This window comes from Cebidichthys violaceus, unplaced genomic scaffold, assembly GCF_023349555.1.
Source record: "Cebidichthys violaceus isolate CVI_PGR_0920_01 unplaced genomic scaffold, fCebVio1.0.p SCAF_39, whole genome shotgun sequence".
In the NCBI taxonomy this organism is placed as follows: Eukaryota; Metazoa; Chordata; class Actinopteri; order Perciformes; family Stichaeidae; genus Cebidichthys; species Cebidichthys violaceus.
The window spans coordinates 1,883,931-1,908,159 of record NW_027176583.1 but is presented as its reverse complement, the minus strand read 5'-3'; the positions used below and the strand labels follow the sequence as shown (position 1 = coordinate 1,908,159).

Below are 24,229 nucleotides of genomic sequence, written 5' to 3'. Positions count from 1 at the left end.
GTGCGTAATTGTTGAAAGTGATAATCCAGCTGAAAGCACCATGAACACCAAACCAGCCCGCTTGTCCTTCCAGATACGCGCGGTGGCTACTCGGGCGAGGAGAGGAGAGGAGAGGAGAGGAGGGGGGCAGCCCAGCAGCGCGATCCTGCAGCAGGACTGTGCGGGGGTCTAACGTCAACTGAAGCACTGAGCCACACTTCGTACTGCCTTTGGCATCGACGCCGTATGAACTCGGTACGGCTTCCTCCTTACGTGCTTGTGTGTTCTCCCGGTGCTCCGGCAGTGTGCGGTGAGCGCAGAGACCTCGGTGTGGCTCCGTAGTACGAGCAGGCTCCAACTCGAGCTGTTATTGGCGGACTCCTGCAGGATTCCCAGCCCCCTTCTCTGCTGGTTCCGCCCAGGTCTGATCGTGCCCTCATCCGGCGCAGAGATGAACTGCAAATACGTAATGCGGACTGGATCCCGATAATAATGACCGGCCTGCTGTCTTTGATGCTTGTGGTGCAGCAGGTGCATCAGAGGAGCATCAGATCCTCTGAGTTCAATCAATTCATGAATGGAATGAACGATGACCGAAGAGCACTGTGTGGCTGCACGAGGAGTGCGTAAACCTGACCGCAACAGATGGAGCTGCAGTGAGCTGCAGTGAGTTGCAGTGAGCAGTGACTGTTCATGTCTGCTTTTCCAAACAACAACATTATAATTCATTTTTCTGAAACTGTATTTAGTGCACATTGCCTTTAGAGCCACATCACCTCCTATTGGTCTGACAACAACACAACACATTGTTGCAAAGAGTTGCATGACATGGATTACACAATAAACAGCATGCGCAGATTAATGGAGGGTAGAATGTGTGTCGTGATCAGAGCTGTTTGATTCTGTCCGGACATCACAGTGATGAGGCACGCTCTCCATTGACAGCAGCTCTGCTGGTCCTTGAGATCTCCAGTGATGTAATAAAACCCTCCAACACTCCGCTTCATTCACTGCAGACTGGATCTTTCTCTTGGCCAGCTTTTGGTTACTATTGGCAACTGGAGAGCATCAAACCGCCTCCGCGCATGGATTGTATATTTATTTATTTTTATTCAAATTAAGATAATGAAGGCATTTCATGGAAACACAAACATGTACAAATTAATCGGTATGATGGTGTGTTTCTTTTGATGGATGTGTTGTTTAAAAGCTGCTGCATTGATGATGTACTGCACTCTGAGGTTAAACACACATCTGCACTGAGAGGAAGACGGTTCCTTTATTTGTATTTGCATGTTCTTGACACGCCTGAGGCTTTTGGACTTTGCATCCAAGCAGTTAACATGCAACACTTCGTCACTACGTGTCTTCACTCCAGAAAACAACGTTCATGTTTCAAGCTATTCTTATGTTCCTGGATGATTTGTATTTCCACACATACACGTTTACAAGATCCATCATTTAGTGATGCAACAGATGTATTTTAATGCCTGTTTGTTGGAACCTTTTCCTTCTCATTTCCACACACCAGGGAGAGGGAAGTCAATGGAAAGCGCTTTTAAGGTTTAAGGTCAATGCACAGCTAATTTATTTTCTGACAAATACCACCAAAGGGGTTGGAATGTGAGATTACCACAGAGGGGGGGGTTATCCATCACACTCACATTGTATGGTACATTCAAAGTCCCTGCCCTCCCAAAGCTGCATTAACCCATCGATTCATCTCCATGATGGATAAGCAGCTGCAGAGGGAACACTTATGGCACCTCATAGCGTTGGTGTTTGTATTTCAGTGCAGCCATGCGACGGACCATCGCTCGTTTTCTTTTCTCTTCTCTTCCTCTTTCCGTTCATTCTTCCCCTTTTCCATTATGTACAGGACTGTTTACAGCTCCTCCATCATGATATGATTCATTTCATGCGTTCGGTTTGATCCTGTGAAAGTGAAGGGTGTAACAAAGATAATTCATGGGAACAAATGAGAAGCAGGCCTGGGTGATGCTGTCCAAAAAGCAATACATTGGTCTCTATAGGGGCCAGAGAGGATGTGGAGTCCGTTGACATACAGCTGTTGGATGTGAGGTCCGTTGACGTACAGCTGTTGGATGTGAGGTCCGTTGACGTACAGCTGTTGGATGTGAGGTCCGTTGACGTACAGCTGTTGGATGTGAGGTCCGTTGACGTACAGCTGTTGGATGTGAGGTCCGTTGACGTACAGCTGTTGGATGTGAGGTCCGTTGACGTACAGCTGTTGGATGTGAGGTCCGTTGACGTACAGCTGTTGGATGTGAGGTCCGTTGACGTACAGCTGTTGGATGTGAGGTCCGTTGACGTACAGCTGTTGGATGTGAAGTCTGTTGACGTACAGCTGTTGGATGTGAGGTCCGTTGACGTACAGCTGTTGGATGTGAGGTCTGTTGGTATTCTGACTGCAGGGAATCTCTTTAAATCCTGATGCTCCAGTGACATCACAGGTGACAGCGATGACTCAGAGGTGTCTCCCAGCCAGCGACAGAGACTCCGGGGATACCCTGCCCCCACCCTCGACTAGACGAGAAGCATCATGGGTAATGTGACTCAGACCAGCTCGCGGTGCGTGTGCAATGGAGCAAAACGCTGAATTGTTGGTGAATTGACGCAGGAGCAAAGTGTGCTGAGCTGTGACTAAGTGGTGGGGAGTGTTGGTCCCCAAACGACGGACTGCAGATGAGATAAAGTGATGCAGAGATGACACTGCTGCTTCACCTCCTTTACAGTGTGAGTTGAAACCTCAGAGGTGGAGGAAACGGACCGCGATGTCGAGTATGCTCAAGGAGAAACAATGAATCACACAGCATGTCCTCCCCTCTGCTCTACACAGCAGCTAACAGTGCTATCAAAACGGAAACGCATGCTCAAGTTATGAAGTGGAACCGGTTCTAAAGCCTGTTCATATATTACTGCTGCCACACTGCCATCTGTGTATATTTCATCTGTGTATATTTCATCTATGTATATGGGATCTGTGTGTGTGTGTGTGTGTGTGTGTGTGTGTGTGTGTGTGTGTGTGTGTGTGTGTGTGTGTGTGTGTGAACTACCGTACATATTGCTTAACATCATTGAACAAGTGTCTGATAATGATTCTGTTTGACTGTTCTTTTCCGAGCCTGAACTGAAAAGCTGAACTGCATCTGAAGAGATTAAATATGAGTTGATGCATCAAGCAAACTGTTTAGTTAATCCAAGGGATTACGCTGTTGATGTTGAACAGGAGCCAGGAATTGACTCCACTTAAAGACAGAAACATCCCTATCTACAGTGTGCAGCATGCACACAGCCATGGACACGGTCTCTTCAGTTACAGTCAATGTAATCTGAATACATTTCATTTCAGTAATGTAATGCTCTGGGTGTGTCAGCTTCCCACAACATTGCTTTATTAAAAATTCCTCCTTAGCTGAGCTCATTGAGCTCATGTCTGCAGTGCAAGGATCATTGCCATCAGTGCGGCCGCAGCACAGAACAAATTAATTATCTGTACAATGGTGGAGCAAAGGCAATTATCACATCTCTGCTGACTGACTGGCAGGAGAAGACGGCATTGGTATGATTCAAAATGGGCCCTGTGCCACACAGAGATGAAGAACAAACGGCGTTATTGTACTTCAGACGTCTGTGGAATCATCATTTGTCACAGAAGTGTCCCACAGCGCAGTGAGGCAGCAGACGGACTGGGAGAGGAATATCGATCGTAATAAATAAAGAGAACGGGAGAGAGGCTAATCGTTTTACACAATCCTCCATCGCTGCTTAAGTACAATCTGATTTTTGTTGTCAAAAGTGTGCTTTGCAGTAAGAGCTCCCGATGCACAACAGAGTCTGCTGATTGTAATCTTAGGCCTGCGATGGGTGCGCTGTCAAGCTAAGGGCGCATGTTGAGGCTTGAGTTTGAGTCTCTGGTATTTGGGCTGGGCAAACACAAGTCCTGAACAGAACACTGCTCTGAGACCAAGTTCAGCACAAAGGAGCTACGGCGAGGCATCGTGGTGTTGTTGGGTTTCACTGAACGACGGGTGAAGTTATGGTAAAGTACATGAGCAGGAAACACAGAAGCAGCAGCAGACCTGCATCAGTGACAGGCCACATGAAGGGCTGCTACCACCAATTTATCACACTAGTGAACCCATGTCGCACATTCAAGCTCAGTTATTTCCCCTCCAGCAGAAAACATGTTGACTCAGCAGAAGATCAATAGTGATGCAGTCAGAATTCATAATGACTATTCAGTATACAGTCCCTTTATTCACTGTGAAATACGCTCTTCCATGAGTGATGGTGTAATGACGTATACAGTAACAGGCAGCATATTCCTCCTGCTTTAAGTCTAACGTGTGGATTAGAAGCAGACATGAACGTGGAGCTTCAGGACGACATTCTTGTTTGCAGATTTTCTCGAAATATCTGAAAATATTGGCGTAAAGTAAATATCTATATCTATATATATAAATATATATAGATATATACCATGGGGACAACGAGCCGCTCTGTTGGCTGACATATGAATGTGACTTTTCCTTTCTCCTGGTTCAAAGAGAGCATCAGCAGGGGGTGCCAGATACCGGACGGCAGCTCTTTCATGAGGCGTTGCCCTTTCCTTGTAGGGAAACATTCAACTGCAGATGTGTTGGGAACTGTTGAGCAATGCACACTATGCTTCTTTAACTATAACCTTAAAGTGTAGCTCTGCTGGTTCACTGCATAGAGTTATGAATCCCTGAAGGTTCTAGACTCAATGTCATAAACACGAATGAAAGCAAACGCTGCTTCAAAGAGGTTGAAAAGTAGACTTTTGATCAGCTACAGAGACTCAACGTCTCCTTTAAGAGTAAAGGCTGCAGTTTAATTATAGGAGTAATCATTCAACTTAGTAGGAACTTTGAACCCAAAGCCAGCAGAGGCTCGGCGTATTCTGTCATGCTTATGGAGCATTCATAACAATGAGTTCAGTGGTTGTTCCCCAAGAAACCACAAACTGAATAACCACAACAACACAATATTATGAATAAACTGCATCTGTGTGTGTGTGTGTGTGTGTGTGTGTGTGTGTGTGTTATTAGTGCATTATGAATGAATAATTCCTCCAGTAGCATGCTTTTGATATAATCATTAATACTTTAAATAATTCAGGAATGTTCTCCTGCTGTAAAAACATTGAACATTAATAGAATATTGATCAAGTTAAAGTAGTGTATGGATGTGTTTTTGGAGCCCAGAAGTAAACTCAGTTCAGAGGATAAAAGAGGAAAGGTTCCAGGAGAGCCGCCAACCAGACCTGGAACAGAGGATTAGGTCTGCTGCTCTCATTTATCCCTTAAGTCTTTATAGGGAACTAAGAAAGTTGCATCATAAGTTGTTTGTATTTTTCTTGAAGGGGATCATTATGTATTATGTTCCTATGAATAAGAATCAGTTAATCACATGACCTCAGGCTTAGTGGAGCTTTCTGTCTACACGGTCACTGGAGGATCATTATTACAGTTCTATTGCATTGGAGTACATCATACTATACAGGTAATAAAGTGTTCCTGTTATTGTTCCCGCCTCAACCCGCTGTGGAGCTAGCAGAGGCCCCGCGCGCCTTCGCCGTGCGCATGACGTGGTTGTGCATGAAAGTAGAACTATGAGGGAAGTTGTGGAGCCTTAAAGCTGCAGCACCTTTCTTCTGTTTCCTCCAGGTAAGGAGGGGGGGGGGGGGGGGGGGGGGGGGGGTAGGAGGGAGGGGTCCTCTGCTCCCGGTCGAGCCTGACGGTTCCACTATTGGCTGACAGCAGGGGGACTCTTACCTGCGCCTGTGTGAAGGTGTGCCATTCGTCATCGTCCGACTCCAAATCAGGATCAACTTTTCCTCGCTCGAGCAGCGCATTGAGGTAGAAGTCAGCCAGGACGGCTTGAATCTGAACGAGCGACTGCAGCAGGACTCCGAGCATGGAGCCGATCACGTCGTGGAGCGAGGAGCGAGTCGGAGAGTGGCTCCAAGGTGAGCAGCATACTGCGGGCGGTTCTGTTTGCTCTCGCGCCTTGATCGCTTCACGGCTATTTTGGGTTAAGTCAGAAATAGAGGCGTCCCGCAAATCCCCTTAGGAGTGAAAGGTGGCGGTGGAATGAGGAAACGAGAGAGAGAGAGAGAGAGAGAGAGAGAGAGAGAGAGAGAGAGACAAACAGAAGTGTTCTGATCGGTCTCAACAGCTCAGGTGAAGCTGTCATCAGAAGCAGTGGACGTGTTGCGTTCACGGGCCTGTGGACTAATGCTCTCTTATGCTGTTTTGTAGGAGACATATTACTATTACTAGTATTACTACTAGACATATCGGCCTCCAGCTATCAGTGGAAAGTAACTCTGAGAGGGAAATACTTTACTTTGTATCCACTCCCTTTATTCAACAGCTTGCAAAACACATCAGAGTATGAAATATGACGCGTGGTTACAGATTAAAGTGTCCAACAACGTTATTAACTAGTTCATGTTCGGACCAACTCCAACATTAAAGCACCACTTACACAGTAATAATGATCTTTAAGCTCATTCTGTTGATAATACTACTACATAATAATAATCATTTTACTACAAAGTGGATTCTATAAGTCTTTAATGTCTTCACTGTTTTCACTCGTAGTTGTACAACGTGTGCGCGCTGGTGTTCTCTGCGTGTCTGTACCTGTGCGCACATGTGACTGTATGACTCTGTGTGGGTCTCCATTTATACGCATGTGTAGTTGAAGCCCTGAGTGTGTGTGTGTGTGTGTGTGTGTGTGTGTGTGTGTGTGTGTGTGTGTGTGTGTCTCGCTGCCAGGTCTGGATGCCCCCCTGCATCACTACCCGGTCTCTGAGTGGCATTTGTCGGGTGTGGATCTGCTCCAGCTGACATGTCAAGACCTGGAGAAGTTGGGAGTGCAAAAGATCGGACACCAAGAGCTCATTCTGGACGCCGTGGAGAAGCTCTGCTCTCTGGTGAGGGACGAAGCGGAAGCGTGTGTGTTTGTGTTCAGTGTGTGTCCATAGCAGCGCTCTGTGTATCCAAGGCTGTGTGCTGTGCGTGTTGTTGTGCGCTGGATGTCCTCTTTTCATGCTGTGGTGTCGTCTATGTTGTGATATTAGAGCACAGAGGTGTCATTCTTTCCACCTTTACTCACTTTTTAGACCCAGCTGTTCGCACAGTGCAACCAGCAGCTGCTGGACAATCGTTTGCAATTCCAGCCAAAATACACAACTCATAAAAGTCCTGCTTCCCACTCAGAGCTGCAGCACCATGCAGCAGGGTGGAGTTCATTGCTTCACTTCACTCTAGTAAAGTATCATCATAGTGAAATAGTTACTTTATTAACTTCAAAGGACCTGTCACGCTCCAATGCAATCAAAGCACAACACAAAGCGCCTAATAATTTACATGCAAAGTCAGTGAGAGTTTGTTTGTCGGCTAAAAGATAACTCTCCCGCTCCGCTTGGGTTCTCCATCCTGTTTGTTCTGCTGCCTGCTTCATTTCACTCCCTGTCCAATTTTGAGAGGGAGTTTTAGAACACTTAAATATTCTCGTTGGTGTGTGTGTGTGTGTGTGTGTGTGTGTGTGTGTGTGTGTGTGTGTGTGTGTGTGTGTGTGTGGGTGTTGGTGTGTTTCCAGAAAGGCTTTTGTGTCATTGGAGGGACTAATTGGGCAGGACAGTATCAGGCAATGTTCCAGCTCTGGTGCTGTAACAGGCTGAAGCACAGGCTGAAGCACAAGCTGCTCGTCGTCAAATTGTTTAATTAACTGTTTCACAGATTTAAATAGTCCTTAACAGTTTAACACAAGTCATTATGAACGAGTGAATAACGTCTCACTGTCGGAAAAGCTTCGCATCAGTGAAATTGTTTAACATAAGACAAGATTAGACGCTATGCACACAGCTGTACAGTTAGAATATTGAGTACAGTGTGTGTGTGTGTGTGTGTGTGTGTGTGTGTGTGTGTGTGTGTGTGTGTGTGTGTGTGTGTGTGCACGCTCTGTGAAGCGCTAACACTGCACTCATTCATAATGACAACCATCACATGCTCACATGGAGCAGACCAAACACGTTCAAGTACACGGTTACATAATTAACAACACATGAATTATGGATGAGCACTTAATGATGGAGAGACGTGTGACAACAAAGCCTGACCGGTCCAAACCTCTCCACCATCGATGATGGGTCACGACAGTAACCTGCTGCTGCTGCTGCTGCTTCAGTGGCTGTCGAGAGTCACGTCTCCCAGAGAGAGAGAGAGAGAGAGAGAGACAGAGAGAGAGAGAGAGAGAGGGAGAGAGAGGGAAAGAGAGAGAGAGAGGGAGAGACAGAGAGAGAGAGAGAGAGAGGGAGAGAGAGGGAAAGAGAGAGAGAGAGGGAGAGACAGAGAGAGAGAGAGAGAGAGAGAGAGAGAGAGAGGGAGAGAGAGAGAGAGACGTATGGTATAGGCCTCCAGCCGGAATAAACATACGAACACTGTATAAAAATACAGATTATGTATTACAGTGTGGGAGTGTTTGGAAACCCTCTTTAATCTGTCTTGTTTGTATGTGTGTGTGTGTGTGTGTGTGTGTGTGTGTGTGTGTGCTCTCCAGACATACGGTATCGGTGGAGAGAGCCTTCGCGGTGTGACGGAGAAGCTGCGGGCCGTTGCCCACACCCTCCAGATGGGCATCCAGGGCCGCTGGCGCCTCAACACCTACGACGGCCGCAGCACCACCAAGCTGCCCGCTGCCGTTCTGCAGATCGTGGTGGAGCTCATCACCTCCGCCAAAGGACTCTTCTCTCTGCTCAACAGGTTGGTAAAGAGGGAGTTATCTAACCGTTATAAACGCAGCACTCCAAACTCTATTCCAGTCTGCAGCTATTTTTTACTGTGAGAGTGTTCTCTGCTGTCTTACGACACGTTGTTTGTGTAGCTGTAGGTTTGGCTGTGGGTAAATCAATGAGAGGTGAAGCCTTTGTGTGGGAATGTTTTGGTGTACGTTTACCTGTTGCAGCAACCCGATACCTACCTCCCCCCCACCCTAGTGAACCCTCCCAGTCGCTATCCAGACGTACTTGAAACAGTAATCCTTGTTTTGCCAGGTATCAGTTCTCCCAGCTCAGTGGATACACCAGCAGCAAGAACATCTTCAACTACTGCAGAGAGCTTGGAGACATTGTCCACAAGGTTGGTCCCTTTAAGTGATGCACAGAACCCTTGTGATTACATGTGTACTGTTCTAATCTGTCCATCAAATGGCTGCTTTAGTGCACTTCATGTGTTCATGGAAACATGAGGTTGTTTCATCTTAAGAGGAACCACACATTTATAGTCCAAGAGGAACTACAACCTGTTGTGTGAAGCACAAACAGACTCCCTGATCCTCAGCTGAGCCCGAGTAATGAATTCTTTATCTTTACATTCCTGGCATATCTGGAGGCAGCTGTACCTTGAAGAAGCTCAGGTTTGACGGATTGCCAAAGAGGAGGGCTGGATTGTGTTAGTGTTTACTGCTTCATGGTAGTCTGACATGTGTGAATGAAAGGGGAGGAGAGGGAATATTCATGTAGAGAGGGTGAAAAGTGTTTACTAGGTATTGGAAGAGACAGGCCTGGATATGTTGTAGTGCCTAAGTGAGGGAGGGAGGGAGGGAGGGAGGGGGTAGGGAAGGAGGGAGGGGGTAGGGAACGGCAGAACAGGAAGCAAAGGGGAAGGCAGAGAAAGGAGGAGGAGACTGAAAGAGAGATTGCACCTTCTGACTCCTGGGGGAGTGCATGTCGCTGACTGAACGTCAGAGAGCAACAGGCAGAGAGGCTGTGTGAACCCCGCTGTAGTGACATTCATGATGAACATCCACACAGCAGAGAAGAAGACTGAAAGAAGACAGAGTGACAGAGTGGGAGCTCATTAGAGCGAGGAGAGGAGGCAGTCAGAGGAGCTCAGTGTTTAGAGCTTATATTCAGCCCTCTACAGCCAGCTTTGGACGCCTGCTCAGCACGACAGGTACAGTTCTCACCTCTTTGATTGGATCATTCCCCACCAGGTGATGCTTCTTTTGCTGCGCTGCTTAGAGCGGCTCAAGCGTCAGCCTGCATGTGTCCATGCATATGTTTCAGAATGCTCTTGTTTTCTTGAAGGGGTTGTTAATAATTCATTCAAACATCATTTTAAATTTACACCGACCACACGTGGTTTGAAGGAGATGAACCAGTGATGAAGGAGCGTTGTGGTCTCCATGTTGCTGAACAGTAACAGTAACATTGTTGTAGACCAGAAGGAAGGAAGTGTTGGTTTCAGAGAGCTTGTTGCCTCTGATAGGATGTTTGGAGACTCTGAGGTGGATCAGATGTTGGCCTGCTGGCTGCTCTCTTCATTTATTGACAGCGTGGAACTTAATGAGTGATTAGTCAGTTAAAGCCTCACTGCTTCTGTCGTTGGTAATGTCCAGCTATTGTTGCTCAATTCCTGTTGTTGAGCTTTGGTTTGTGTTTTAAAGGTATGGATCACTGTTCACAGAGAGTAGTCTTGAACCAGGACCATTGGGTCCAGTGGTTTGAGGGTCCGCGCTGTTATTCATGAAAACTGTTTAACTAGACGAGAAAACGACGTTTCATATGATGTCATCACAGCATTATAAACCATAGACTGTAATAAGAAGTGGACCAAGTCTCCCTGACGTCACCCATCGACCAGAGGTTGACATATTTGGTTGTTGCAATCTTGGTTTTTGTGAAAAGTTTAAAGTTCTGAGACTAAATCGCTGACGACTCCCCGAACCAGACAACGCGATGGTAGCAACCTGTCAATCACAAGGTAGCCACGCCTTAAAGCATACACTGCTTTATCGTTTATTTTACGGGAAAACAAGTAATAATAATAAAAAATAATCATCATGCTTTATTGAAGAAGACAAAACTAGCGATTGAGACCATAAACTCATGTTTACAATGTTCACTGAGGTCATAAATCGGGTCATTTCTTCATAGACATACACTCTATATTATCACAGTGGAGTCGCCCCTTGATGGCTGTTAGAAAGATTGAACCTGATACCATCAGCGGTGTAAGCGTTGACCACTGCACACACACACACACACACACACACAGACAGACTAGTCATGGCCTCATGCTGAGGCTGATGTCATGCCCTCGCTGTGACGTCGCTGACCGCCGTCAGGAGGCCGTGGTTTCATCCTGACGTCCTTTTCTGGGGAGCTGCTTCCACAGAAGCTGCACCGCATCCTTCACGCCGGAGAAAGGACTCTTATTTCCTGTGCGTCTGCGTCTGTTCTCGCTCCCTGAGGGAGGTCACGGTCTGCAGTCAGCTGGTGTTTGTTAGGATCCCACAAGCAGAGTTGTCAAGTCAGAGTTTCACAGTGCGCTCAGTCCGCTTTGAACCAGCCAAGCAGCAAGCGAAGTCCAGGAGACAGAGACGGGGAGGAGACGGGAGGGAGGGCTCTCTGAACTGTGAACCTGAGAGCAAAGATGAGTTTGGAAGCATTACACAAAGGTATGTGAGTTCAACAGTGAACGTACCTTTAGAAAGCGTCTTTGACATCATAACCATCACCTGGACACATAACTACACGCGATTTAATATTTAACTTCCTCTTGAATAACTATTATCGACGGAGACATGCTGGTTATGTAGTGCTTTACTTTGACCGGAGCGATGTCATCGTAGAAAACAACACATATTAAAAGCAGCTCTATGGTTGATCGATACGCAATGATCAACCTGTCTCTGCTGATCTCAAAGCTCAGGAGGAAACAATCAGAGGCTTGATTCAGACGGGAGAGGACACCAAAGAGAGTGGAGTGAAAATGAACCCTCTGGATTAAGAAGAAGGCCTCACCTGCTGGAGCTATAGCTTATTATTGATGGTGCTGATAAAAGAGAGGAATCCAGCGCTGAGCGATGTGGTAAACAAGGAGGAGAGCGAGGACAGGGAGTGACCATCTGGATGGAAAGATAAGGAGCAGGTGTAAAAGAGATCTAGTTATGTCTCCCAGTCTTTTTATAGCAAGTCTGTGACCTGGTGGCAAATAGGAAATATCCCCCGCTGCAAGTCGGAGTGTGTAAACACACACACACACACACAAACACACACACACACACACACACACACACACACACACAGAGACAGACAGAACTGGACTTGGCGAAGCTTTTAATGTTATAAAGAAGTATTATTATAAAGAATGGAGATCTGTTCAACAGAGTGTGTCATTGAATCTTTGTGTGACGGCGTGAGCCTTGTTGTTCACGTGTGTGTGTGTGTGTGTGTGTGTGTGTGTGTGTGTGTGTGTGTCCATGTGTCCATGCTTGCCTGTGTGCATTCTTGTTGCCTGTTTCAGAGCGTCACGCCCACATAATAGCTCGTCTTTGTTTCCTAGACAACTCTAGTGAGAGAACAGCTTCCAGGCGCAGAACGCTGCTGCGACGTTCTGTTGTGATCAACACAGAACCGTTCTCCTCGTGAACTGAGGCAGATGCATGTGACTTGTGGACATGTTTACTCTGCGTCTCTGTTGTGATGAACACATCTAAGTGCTGCACGTTCTGCCAATTATTGATGGTCTGCAGTGCAGCTGTGGCTAATGTGTAACTAGTGGAATAAAAGGTCATTTTTGAATGTTGACCTGTGGTTTGATGTTCCGTTCTGTTGTTCTGTTGTTTGGGCTCAGAGCGGCTCAAAAAGGTCCAGTAGAATTATTGTTGTTTCTCGACGGTACTGCAGGAGTCTGTAGACATCAGAGGCACATTTTGCTGGTCTTGTGCCCGAGCTGCATGCAGTTGAATATGATGAGTGGTCTGCAGTAAAGCGGTTCATCTCTTCAGTGACTCCACTGTCTGATGTGACGGTTTACACATCTTGTATTGCAGAACCTGAGGTGTTCCTGTAGAAGTAGCAGCAGTGAAGTATTTCAGTAAAGTGAAATGAACAGAAGGGAGCGTGAGGCTGTCAGAGACTAAACATGTCCTCTTCTCAGCAGTCCGTCTCTGCCTCAGCAGTGACACACGGTGACCTCACTGTACAGCCGTCGTATGCTTCATGTCCATGTGTGTGTGTGTGTGTGTGTGTGTGTGCACAGAAACTCTCGGGGATGTAGCATATATAGGCTTCAGATGTTTTGGGGCACCTTTGTGAAACGGCTTCAATCAGATCAGGGAGTGATTTTGGTTTATGCATAACGCTTCAGGGCAGAAGTGTAGCTGTCGCCCACCGCACACACATTAATGTCATTTCCTGTTAAAAAGAAATGCAGAACAGGTTGTGCTGTTGTCGGGAAACCTCCAGTGAACAGAGAGCAGAGGTTTGGATGTTGCCGTATTTTTACCTTACGGTTAATATATTAATATAATATATTAATATATTAATATAATATATTGCCTCTGCTTCACTGGAGCGTCACGCTTACAGCAGGATCTCAGAAGTCACAAGTTTCCGTCTTGGGTTCAAACCATTGTAACAGAGAACCCTCTCTGCATCTAGCTCAGCCTCAGCTGTCTTTACAGTTCAACAACGTTCATTTTTATTTCCCTAATTGGTAAAGACAGACATTCATAGACAGAATGAAGCCCTCTGACTGTGATGATCCTCTGACTTTAACACGCAGTTAACTGTGTCAACAGCTATGCAGACACACGAGAATACGACGGTGACTATTGCACATTATATCTGCTAAATATCAGCACGTTAGCATGCCGATGTTAGCATCTAGCTCACAGCTTTACTGTGACAGCAGTTGTGACTGAATTGATCCTTTGTGCGACCTCCTTTCAGATGCATTGACCCGGGTCAGTTTGCACTAATAATGTGTTTGTTGGTAACTAGCAGCTGATCTGAAGAAGGTTCCAGTTTTAGATTATAGATGTGACTGTGATGCTGATGTTCTGTTCAAAATGTTTATGCTGTGACTACCTATCTACGTTCACTATGACCAGGCTGCAGTGCTCTGAGCAGCTTTAGGTGTGTCCTTTAGCGGTTTGTTGTGGTGTAAATCAATACACCGCATGTCCTCCATCTCACAACTGTCAGCGCTCCAACACAACAGACGCACTGACCAGCATCGTGACCCACACTCACCCTGTCACCCCTCCCCTCAGCGTCACAGCCTTTAATCAGCCCAGAAGCCGAGCCGTGCTCTCTGTCATTTCACAGGGATTCGTCTCTCTTCACGACCCGTTTTGTAACTCGTCTCATCATCGAGTGTTGCACAAGTGTGTAAACATCATCCTCCTTCAGTCAAAGCCTGCCCTCATTCCTCCATGACGTCATAGAGATGCCTGTAGGAGCGCTATCAACCCCGTCCTCCCAACCGCAGACTGGCCGCTTGGTTCCACTGATTCTAGGAACTTTGATGCTGAACACTGACTTCCTGTGGCGCTGGTGGGGATTAGTGGGAGCCCTCGGGTTAAGTGGACGTTACACTCCACAAAATTGATTGCCCACTTGCTGTACTGCAAATGTTATTGAATGTGTTTGTTCTTCATTTAGACTCGAGCGCTGCTGTGATAATAACGTCTGTGTTTGGTTCAGATTTTTTGTAGAAATCAGGATGTGGTGTGAAATAATTACCATTCCCTTTAATCTCGCAAATCATATCACGATCGCCACACCTGTCAAATCACAACGAGATCTTCTTTCGACGTCTATTCTGCCTCTGGCCTCCCGACTCGTGCTGTGAAGAGGAAACAGGACATGAGTTTTGAGTCAGATCGTCCCATTTCCACAAATCAATGACAGCGTTGTGTCGGCTGCTGTGGTGTCGTGTTGGTCCTCTGTTTAGATGAAACTCATGTCGGGTTGTTTCACTCAACAGGAGACCGCCGTCTATGAGAAGGAGAAGGACATCATATCTGTAGTGAGTACTTGTACATTCTTTCATACTTCACTGTCGGACATTGTAGTGAGACGTTCTTGACAGTAAATGACGTTGGTTTCACGCTCTAGTGCCGTCAGCTGGTGTCGGTGTGTGATGAGATCCTGAGCTCCAGTCCTGAGGGTCTTCTCACCCACACGGCTCAGCTCCAGAGCGTCGACCTGGTGCCCGTGTCCCCCGGAGATCAGCTGGTGAGACCTGCTGGCTCTTAATACCTCTCTGTCTTCATTAAATGTACAACGATGGAGAGTATGTTATCATGCTGAGTAGATGATCATTCTATTTACTATATTAAATACAAACTCTTTTACTGTCCTACATGTTCAACATGTGGTCAGGAGATCTCCTTTTCTTTAGTTTTACTTCAATGCACTGAATTACTTTTGATATAAAAGGTTCAGTTCACACAATTAGTTGAATAATGAATTACTCGAGTCAGCTCCTCCACTGGAGAGACTTGCTGGTTTCTCATTTTTGGGTTTTTTGGACTGAGAGTCAGACATTACATTTTCTTTGATACGAGTGATATGAAGATGTTGTGATATGAAGATGTTGTAGAAGCGGTGATTTCAGCTGTTTATCTATTTTTAAACTCTTTTTCGTGACTTGGTCACCCTGGATGCTTTGTGTGTTCATCTCATCCATGCAGCATCTTCCCGTCTCATCATCACCATCACTTTAAAGATCCTCTCACCTTTTTATTGCTTCACCCGTCTCTTTAAAAATGAACCTTAATAACTGTCTTATTTCTCTCTCTCTGTCATTTTCAGTATTCCTTTTCTGCTTTCATCACTGCCTGCAGTTTCCCATCATCATTTGGTTCAACTCTTCATCTCTTCCATTTCACTGAAGGTTCTCCATGTTTCCAGCTCTCTTCTTCTTATTCTCTCAAAAACAACCTTCTCTTCTTTGCTATAGATCTATAGATCTATAGATCTCCCCTCTGATGCTGTAGTCATCAGGCAGACTCTTTGTTTGTGTCCATGCACACACACGTGTGTGTGTGTGTGTGTGTGTGTGTGTGTGTGTGTGTGTGTGTGTAGGTGACTAAAGATAGAACTTGATTGGAGCAGATCAGAGATGAGGAGGTCTTTCCTCTAAATGATTGAAGTAACAGGAACTAAACACAGACAGAAGGAGAAGTGAGAGGATGTGTAAAACATGCCGTGCGTTTGCTGAATTCATCAAATACTTCTAAAAGTGAAAGCTTGCTTTTTCCTCTTTCATTTTCCCTAAATTTAAATGTATTCCAGTCACATGGGAGGAGGTGGAGAAGAGGAGAAGACGTGCAAAATCATTTTTAAGCATTTTGAGTCTGAGTTTCTTTATCTTCTGAAATGCTGTGATTTACTGTAATGTGACACCTGGATGTTACCTGAACATGAATCGATAGATTAACAGTTATGTGTTGTTTATTCATGAGGGAGTAGTTTCTCAGTGCTCTTTTCAGCTCAAAGTTTGAATCCCTTCATGTTCCACTTATTGATTATGTGACCTGGGCTCTCTGGGGTGTGATTAGTTGGCTCTAATCCCCACATTATGACTCAAAACCATCGATCAATCATGGCCGGCCGCGGGGTAATCACAGGCTGAACCATCAATACATCTGCAGGCAGACATCGATGTCTCCACAGCCTCCATCAGCGCTGACAGTAACAAGATGGAGCGATGTTTGTGTGTCCACTCTGGTGAAGCATTGTGGCTCGGTGATGCGTGAAATCGACATTTTGTATCGCAAAGTTGCTAATATGCAGGTTTATCATCCTGATTCCTTCTTATCTTATCTAATGTGTCTTTCTGTTCCTCTCAGGGGATTGAAATAACGTCCACCAGCTCCAGTAACCACTTCGTGACTGGAACTGCTGTTGAGGTCAGGCTCTCTCATTCGCCCTCACTGTTGACTCCGCCCACACATCCACAAAGGGTCTGAGGTGGTGAAGAGCAGTGTGACTCAGAGCAAGAGATTAACGTTAACTCTGGTTTGTCTCACTGTGAGAAGAACAGCGTCTCAACGTGTTTCATTTGTGAACCGGTTCTGTGGTTCTGTCTCATGTAGCGGACCTGACAGGATTCTGTGACTCTGTGGCTCAGGTCTGTCACGTGTGTTCTGTTGGATTATGTGTTGTGGAAGCATGATCATGGAAGTACTTCTGTGTGACGTATCATTTTTAGCCGTTTGCTTTTCTTTCTTCTGCTTTGAAGTTGAAACCAATAAGTTGTGCTGCAAAAACTTAACTTAAAATGAAATATATAAACATCTACTTGAGTCCAAATGCATGTAAACAAAGAAGCATCCTGCAGACACAACGTGGTTTTATATTTATGATCAACAAGGATTTGTGTACTTTATCACAATATATATTAATATTGATATAAAGTTACATTTCTAAGAAGAAACTATTTCTAATGAATCCCTGTAAAAGTTAGCTATTACAGTGATTCATTTATGGAAATGTTGTGTGCATAGTCTTTAGTTATTAGTCACAAATCCATTATTGAGGTGTGATATGAATCAATATGTCAACATTGCTCATATTCTGTGTTTAACAGAAGCTGATAAATAAGCCATCATATACAGAACACTCTGCTCTAGTCACAGTGAATCATTTGTCCCTAAAACTACCAGAAGTTACAGTGAACAATATGAATGAGTTTTATGTATTACGAGCTCTTATCGTGTTGTTGGTCTCTCTTCTTGCAGCCTTCATCGGACGCCTATGTGAAGATCTTGGCTGGTGATGAAGTGATTCAAGTCAACGACCAGATAGTGGTGAGTGTTGCACTACAGACAGAATGCGTCCTCTCGGTCTAGAGACAAACCTCTGGACGTTCACTCTGTGTGTCCAACAATAACCCTCAGGTGGGCTGGAGCAAAGCGAACCTCGTGAAGAAGCTACGAGAGAATCCCAACGGAGTGACCCTGGTCCTGAAGAAGATTCCTGGATTAGCCCGACGCAGAAACCCAGTCCAGCTCCCCTCCACGCAGGTCAGGGATCAATGAAGTCCTCCTCCGCTCATCTCATCACTCCACCAACTCTACCTACCTTTCTGATTCACAAAGAGAACTTTGGTTTCAATCTAGTAGCGGTCCTCAGAGGAGGATGGTCATTCATTCCCCTGCAGAAATATCTAAAAGGTTTCCTCAGCAGAATGTTTAGTGTGTGTTCGCTCCATCCACTTCATCATATCTTGATATTTAATGAATGTTTGAATCATGGCATCATCCATGTGTCACACACGCGATAGCTCCACCAGCCCAGTTCAACAGGAGATCAGGAGGATGTGCATATCATCACTGAACATCACTGTGCACAGTGACTCACGATGAGCCTCACAGACAGTTACGTTCTTCTTGTTGCTCCTGCTTTGCCTCAGAAGCTTGTGGGCTTTGAAGCCATTAGAAGAAATCACACGCCAGCAGCGTTATTGTTACACACACACACACACACACACACACACACACACACATAATCTAGACTTTCTGTTCAGGATAATTACACCCAGGAGTGAAACATCAAGTCCTATTTCAGAAACTGGATTATTTACACAGTTCATGTCAGGGGAACCCGAAGCTTCCCTTCCTCCAGAGTCCGTTCAACAATCCCCTGATCCTCAGTAGTCCCTATGGCGACTGTCTCTGAACTACACACTGAACTACACACTGAGTCTGAGACAAGCACACACACACTTTGTGCATTTCACACCCCCTTGTGACTACCATGTTAATCTCAGATCTCGCTGCAGCCGTAGGGTGAGAGAACACATAAGGAGGTTTGAATCAGCTCCTTATTGCCCTGCACTTAGCGAGAGTTTCACAGACTGTGTATGTGTGTGTGTGTGTGTGTGTGTGTGTGTGTGTGTGTGTGTGTCGCTGGAGACCTGAGGAGAAAGCTGCTATTGCGATCCACATGACATCCGCCTCCTTACCCTCCACTAACCCCTGACTACACAGCCAGTTCAGTGTGCGCTCCTCTCGTACTTGAATTACTGCTGATTTCTTTTCAGAAGGAGGAAGAGGAGGAGGAGGAGAGGTCAGAGGGGGAAGAGGACGAGGAGAATCCGAGGCACTCCATATTTGAGAGGGTAGCAGCGTCGGTCAGGTCCCTGTCTTTTAGGTGAGAGCATAATGAATCTATCTGTTTCTTTTAACAACTCTGCGTGGATCAGGTCATTGTGGGAAATACTGGATTTTAACAGGATGTTTACGATCCTCAACCCTCATTTGTTTCAGGTGAGAGCGTAAACTAGCTTTAATTTAAAGTAGCTAAAGTATTTAAGTCAGTACTTGTCCTGGATGAAGGGAAGGCGGAGAGACAGCCTAGAGACAGATACCTCTGCATCTCAGAGCAGGATGGACACACGTTTCCTTCACTACACTACCAAGGATTCACTCGATAGAGCCGAGCCTCCCACACAAACCCTTTTGACCTCGTTAATCTGCCAGGACCTGGTAGGTTTTGCGATGAGGTCACGCTGCCAACGGCATAAATTCCACCGCCGATAAACCCACAGCTGACTGGAAATGAGAGAAGAGGAAGAGATGAGCAAACAGATAAACGGATGAGGGAGGTTTATAGAGATGAAGAAGGACGCAAACCAGGGGGAGTACAGGAAGAAAGATGGGAGGAGGGAGGACAAAGAGTGATGGAGAGGTGAAGGGAGGAAAAAGAGTGATGGAGAGGTGAAGGGAGGAAAAAGAGTGATGGAGAGGTGAAGGGAGGCAGTGTGAGCTGATGGAGGAGTAGGCGGGGATGGTGCATTAAGGTAGTAAATATCTCTGTCACATCCTGGTACTCCAGTCTAAGGAAAGAAGCTTCAGACTACTGGAAAACAGTCATATTTATCCTCTTAAAGGTCAAAACAGCTCATGGACACGGTGTCACCTCATACCAGACATCAGTGCTTCTCAGAGGTACCTGAATGCACCACCAGTGAGTCCTTTGTGATCTGTTTCTATGTGTTCCACTACAGGAGAGCCATTCAAGGGCCAGAGGGACCCCAGCGGCCTATGGGACAGGAGGAGTCAGAGTTGTCCACTGACGGGGACGCAGAGGGGAGACTGAGTCTCACTTCATATCAGAGCCAAAAGGGGGCGCTGTCACCACTGTCAGCCTCAGGTGAGGCACACAGAGGGAGTGTTTCAGTTGTTGAAGCAGGATTTTGGATGGAGACGTATGGTTGATGCATGGTGGTCACACGGTTGTGTTTTTCTCAGGGGAGTTTGAGAGTGTGGGAAGTTCAAGGCTCTCCCCAAGCCTAAAGCAAGACCGGTCTCCGTCTCCCAGAAGTCCTTCTCCCTTTAGATTTGAGGGTTCGGGAGGTTCAGGGCTCTCCCCGGGACTCAGACGAGACCGGTCTCCGTCGCCCTTTAGATTCGGGTCGTTGAGAAGTTCTTCACCTCAGGGATTCGACCAGGACACGGCCAGCATCAGTTCCTGCCCGGAGATGGTGGGACACACGGTGAGAGGAAAAGAGCAAGACGTGCAAACCCCCCCCCCCCCCCCCCCCCCCCCCCCCCCCACACACACACACACACACACACACACACACACACACACACTGTTAATGAAACTCCATCGGCTTCTCTTTTCAGGGCAATAAGGACACGAAGAAGAGCTCTACAAAAGGTAACGTTGATGCTGTAATACTAAGTTAATCTAAGAGAAATAACAAAACTCAGTTGCACTGAATTGAAGACAAGGTCCATCAGGATTCTGCTTCTCATTTCTAAAATGTTTTGTCATAGAGGAATATTCAGAATTTGTAAAGGAAAATATGTTTGGTGATCTCTGCTCTTCTTCTTCTTCTTCTTCTTCTTCTTCTTCTTCTCCAGGAATGTCGACGGCGATGAGCCGGCGCCGCGTCTCCTGCCGCGAGCTGGCCCAGCCCGACTGCGACGGCTGGCTGTGGAAGAAGAGGAAGGAGAGCGTCTTCATCGCCCAGAAGTGGCAGCGCTTCTGGTTCGTCCTGAAGGGGCCCAGCCTTTACTGGTACACCAGCCAACAGGTGGGAATAGACCTACGAGAGGAGAAACACCAGATAAGAACCACATGAAGGAGGTCGTACCATTAAAACGGGATCTGTCTTTACAGGACGAGAAGGCCGGGGGCTTTGTCAATATCTCCAGCTACAGCATAGAGAGCGCTGGAGAGCACAAGAGAAAGTAGTACGTATGAACTCAATGATGGATCACTGACATGTCATCCACGTGAGGAGTCTGTTGACATGATGCAACCGTGTTTTAATCGTTTAGTTTGAAACAGAATCTTTATTGTACATGTGCACAGTGAACGATCGTTCTGTGACGCACGAGTCTGTGCAAAATACGATGCGTTACCGTTAAAGAAGAGAGCCTGTTGTGTCTGAATCTGAATGTATGGAATCTCATCTCAGTGTTTGTGTCAGCATCACTTTTCACTGTAATGAGAAACCTTTCTTTTTGTGCCTCCCTCTCTCTGTTCTCTCTCTCTTCAAGCGTCTTTAAAATGTGCCACCAGCGATTCCACAACTTCTTCTTTGCGGCTGACAACGTCACGGACATGAGCAAGTAGGTTTGATGAGATGGATCACAAACGAAGGCCTTGTTCTTTCTGGTTCTTATTAAATGTACGACCAGCTTAACAAAGCAGCCGTGGAATGGCAGACTAGTTCGTTCATTTGTTTGTGTTGGAGGCGTTAAAGCGTACTGTAACAGGCGCTGGTCTGCACTGCCCCCTACAGGCGGCTGTTCAGGATCCGGTTGTTGAGCTGCTGAACATTCCGGACACATTAACTATGTTTATCTGTATTATCTGTCTTTCTCCAGGTGGATTAACTGTCTGATCACAGCCATACAGAAGCACAAGAAGTTCAACTCGGGCCCAGATAGTGAAGAAGGTAGGATCACATTCAATCTGTTGAACTTGACTTCAGTCTAACGCTGGATGAGGTGTCAGGACTCCTCCGGCACACTGGGCCCGTCGTTAATTCACGGTTGTGATCGTTTCACCGGCAACATAGGAAGAAGCATAAGAACAGTTCATTCCGTGACTATAGTCCAGCCTGTCCATATGTCTTATATACAGAGAGATATGAAGTGTTATGGTAAAATCATTCATTTCACACCTGTTTTCACACAGAATGTTACAGTGAGACTGAATCAGAAAGCGAGACGCCACCGTCAACCCGCAGAAGAAACAAGGTCCGTTCAGTTACAGCTTTACACCTGAATGAACACACACACACACACACACACACACACACACACACACACACACACACACACACACACTGTTTAGAGCTCCGTTCACATCATTCCCTGTTTCATTATGTGCCTCAGAAGGTGCAGCCACACACTCTGCCTCGCCCCAAGGGGAAGACCAACATGCCATTATCCAGTCTGGTGACAGGGGGCAGCAAAGGAACAGGTATGACCTGAATAACTGAGTCAGCGCTTTGCTCTTCTTCTTATTTCTCTCTCAATGATTCAGTACTTTAATCTGTGTATCCCCCCCTGATATGTCCCTCCCTCCATCTTTGTTTGCTCTTCCCTTGCTGCGTCTTCCTCCCTGTGAGAAGCAGCGCCGGTGGATGAGATGGGCATGATGTTAAACAACATCAAGGAAGGAGGAGTCTCTCTGATCGGCCACGAGCAGCCGTTCACACACGACCACTTCAGGAAGTCCTTCATTCGACGCAACAAGAACCCCATCATCAACGAGAAGGTGCACACGCTCCGAGCCCTGCAGAGCACTCTGAAGGTGAGCAGACAGGCTCAGGGTCCACCTCCCCTGTGTGTCATGTGACCCACTGACACGGGTCAAACACTCTGCTTCAGCAGCTCATTATAGATAGATAGATAGATAGATATACAGTAACATAGACCAAGTTCATTCAGGAACCACTGAGACTGTGTGAGCTGCCTTTTCTTTTGACTGGACGAGGAAATAAGAATGAGCTAATATCAAATAACTCGTACAGCAAGTTTGTTTCCTCAGACACTCAAAATCAGGAAGTTTCATATTTGAACATTATGCATTCTCTCTGAAACACCCTTTGTGTGCTGCAGGCCAAAGAGGTGGAGCTGCTGCAGCTCAACAAGCTCCTGGAGGACTCTGATCTGTCAGCTTCAAAGTATCGGCAGTGGAAGCAGCAGAACGAGGAACTAGTGCAGGAAATCGAGAGGCTGTCCGCCGTCCAGGCCTCCGACGGAGCGAACAGCGCGGCCGTAAGGGACACGCCCACGGAGGAGGTCGCCTTGGAAACTGCCGTCAAGGAAACGGCCACCGCAAAATCCGACGCCGCGTACCGAATGAGCCTCAGCGACGGGGAGCAGTTAGTGGACGCCGAGCCGTCCGACGTCCTCCTCGAGATCCCGCAGGGTTCTCCGAGCACCAGTCCAGCATTAGAACTCTCTCTGGGATCGCTGCAGGACTCCATAAATGAACAGCTGAGCGAAATGCTGGAGAGCGGAGAACCTGCAGAGAACTACTTCTACATTTGACGTCACTGCCAAGTCGCTGTGTTCGCTGGAGCCAGTCACATGGAAGACGTCGTCCATGCAGCCGGGTGACGGAGGTGCGTTCCACCCGCCCCCCCCGCTGACGTTAGGATTAGTCCTGAGATGCACATGTGCAGATTTAGACCTAACTTTGTTCACGACAAGTTTACAACAAGGAACAGAACAACACGCCAAGTGTGATCTCAGTTCAGCATGTATTTATTCTAAGGCCGTCTGGTTCCTCCCATGATAGAACGTAGAACTTCTCTTAGAGTTTGTAATATAAGTCATGCCTCGTGTGATATGTAAATACAGTTCTATAAATACTGTATGTGTTTCTTTATTGACGTTGCCTTAATAATAGGTACACATTTGAAATATTTTGCACTGAATATTTGCTTCAGAAACAGTCGTAGCCTCTTGTTGGTCCAGGTGGGCTGAAGCGTGGAGGAGGACACGTTATACTTCACATGTATGGACACATGGACCATGTGGTAGAGCTGTGTGACAGCTGTGTGTGTCCCTAATGTGTCCCTAATGTGTCCCTAATGTGTCCAGTGAAGACTCCTCGATGGCTGACACGTCTGTTCACTGTAACACTGATCGGCTCAATAAAAGGTAGCGTGATGATCACTGACTGTTGTGACGTCTGTTTAAGACTGAAACCCATAAAGCAGATATCACATTATATGAATGCTTGTGTTTTTCTTTCTGTGTGGTTTTCTGTGTGTGTGTGTGTGTGTGTGTGTGTGTAGGATTTACACGAGACAAAGGTTTATAAAGTGTCTTCACATGTGTGTGTGTGTGTGTGTGCCTGTCTTTAGTGCATGGATGTGTGAGCGTTGCTCTTTGTGTGAACCCTCTGTTCACTGACCTT

General features: G+C 46.4%; 2 protein-coding genes across 4 annotated transcripts in view; one reads left to right on the top strand and one right to left on the bottom strand.

Annotated features, from left to right (window-relative positions):
• The window catches only part of rps6ka1 (ribosomal protein S6 kinase a, polypeptide 1), a 32,862-nt gene extending 32,559 nt beyond the window's left edge, over nt 1–303 (bottom strand). The window contains exon 1 of the mRNA XM_068726277.1: nt 1–303. This exon is cut by the window's left edge and continues 283 nt beyond it. The gene's annotated coding sequence lies outside the window, so the exon portion shown is untranslated.
• A 5,476-nt stretch (nt 304–5,779) lies between these two features.
• On the top strand, nt 5,780–24,040 carry cnksr1 (connector enhancer of kinase suppressor of Ras 1). 3 transcript variants are annotated; one of them, XM_068726410.1, is made up of 21 exons: nt 5,780–5,995; nt 6,810–6,967; nt 8,596–8,798; nt 9,089–9,173; nt 14,814–14,855; nt 14,945–15,064; nt 16,684–16,743; nt 17,575–17,643; nt 17,734–17,859; nt 18,882–18,988; nt 19,845–19,990; nt 20,089–20,333; nt 20,467–20,500; nt 20,707–20,879; nt 20,966–21,039; nt 21,349–21,420; nt 21,679–21,749; nt 21,992–22,053; nt 22,192–22,279; nt 22,431–22,612; nt 22,921–24,040. In XM_068726410.1, exons 1-21 carry the CDS (start codon nt 5,944–5,946, stop codon nt 23,353–23,355), a joined length of 2,604 nt encoding a protein of 867 aa, XP_068582511.1. In that variant the 5' UTR covers nt 5,780–5,943; the 3' UTR covers nt 23,356–24,040. The 3 variants fall into 3 exon arrangements, with proteins under 3 accessions (XP_068582511.1, XP_068582510.1, XP_068582509.1); XM_068726409.1 differs by having other exon boundaries at nt 5,781–5,995; nt 18,879–18,988; nt 22,434–22,612; XM_068726408.1 differs by having other exon boundaries at nt 5,782–5,995; nt 18,879–18,988.
• The last annotated feature ends 189 nt before the right edge of the window (nt 24,041–24,229 follow it).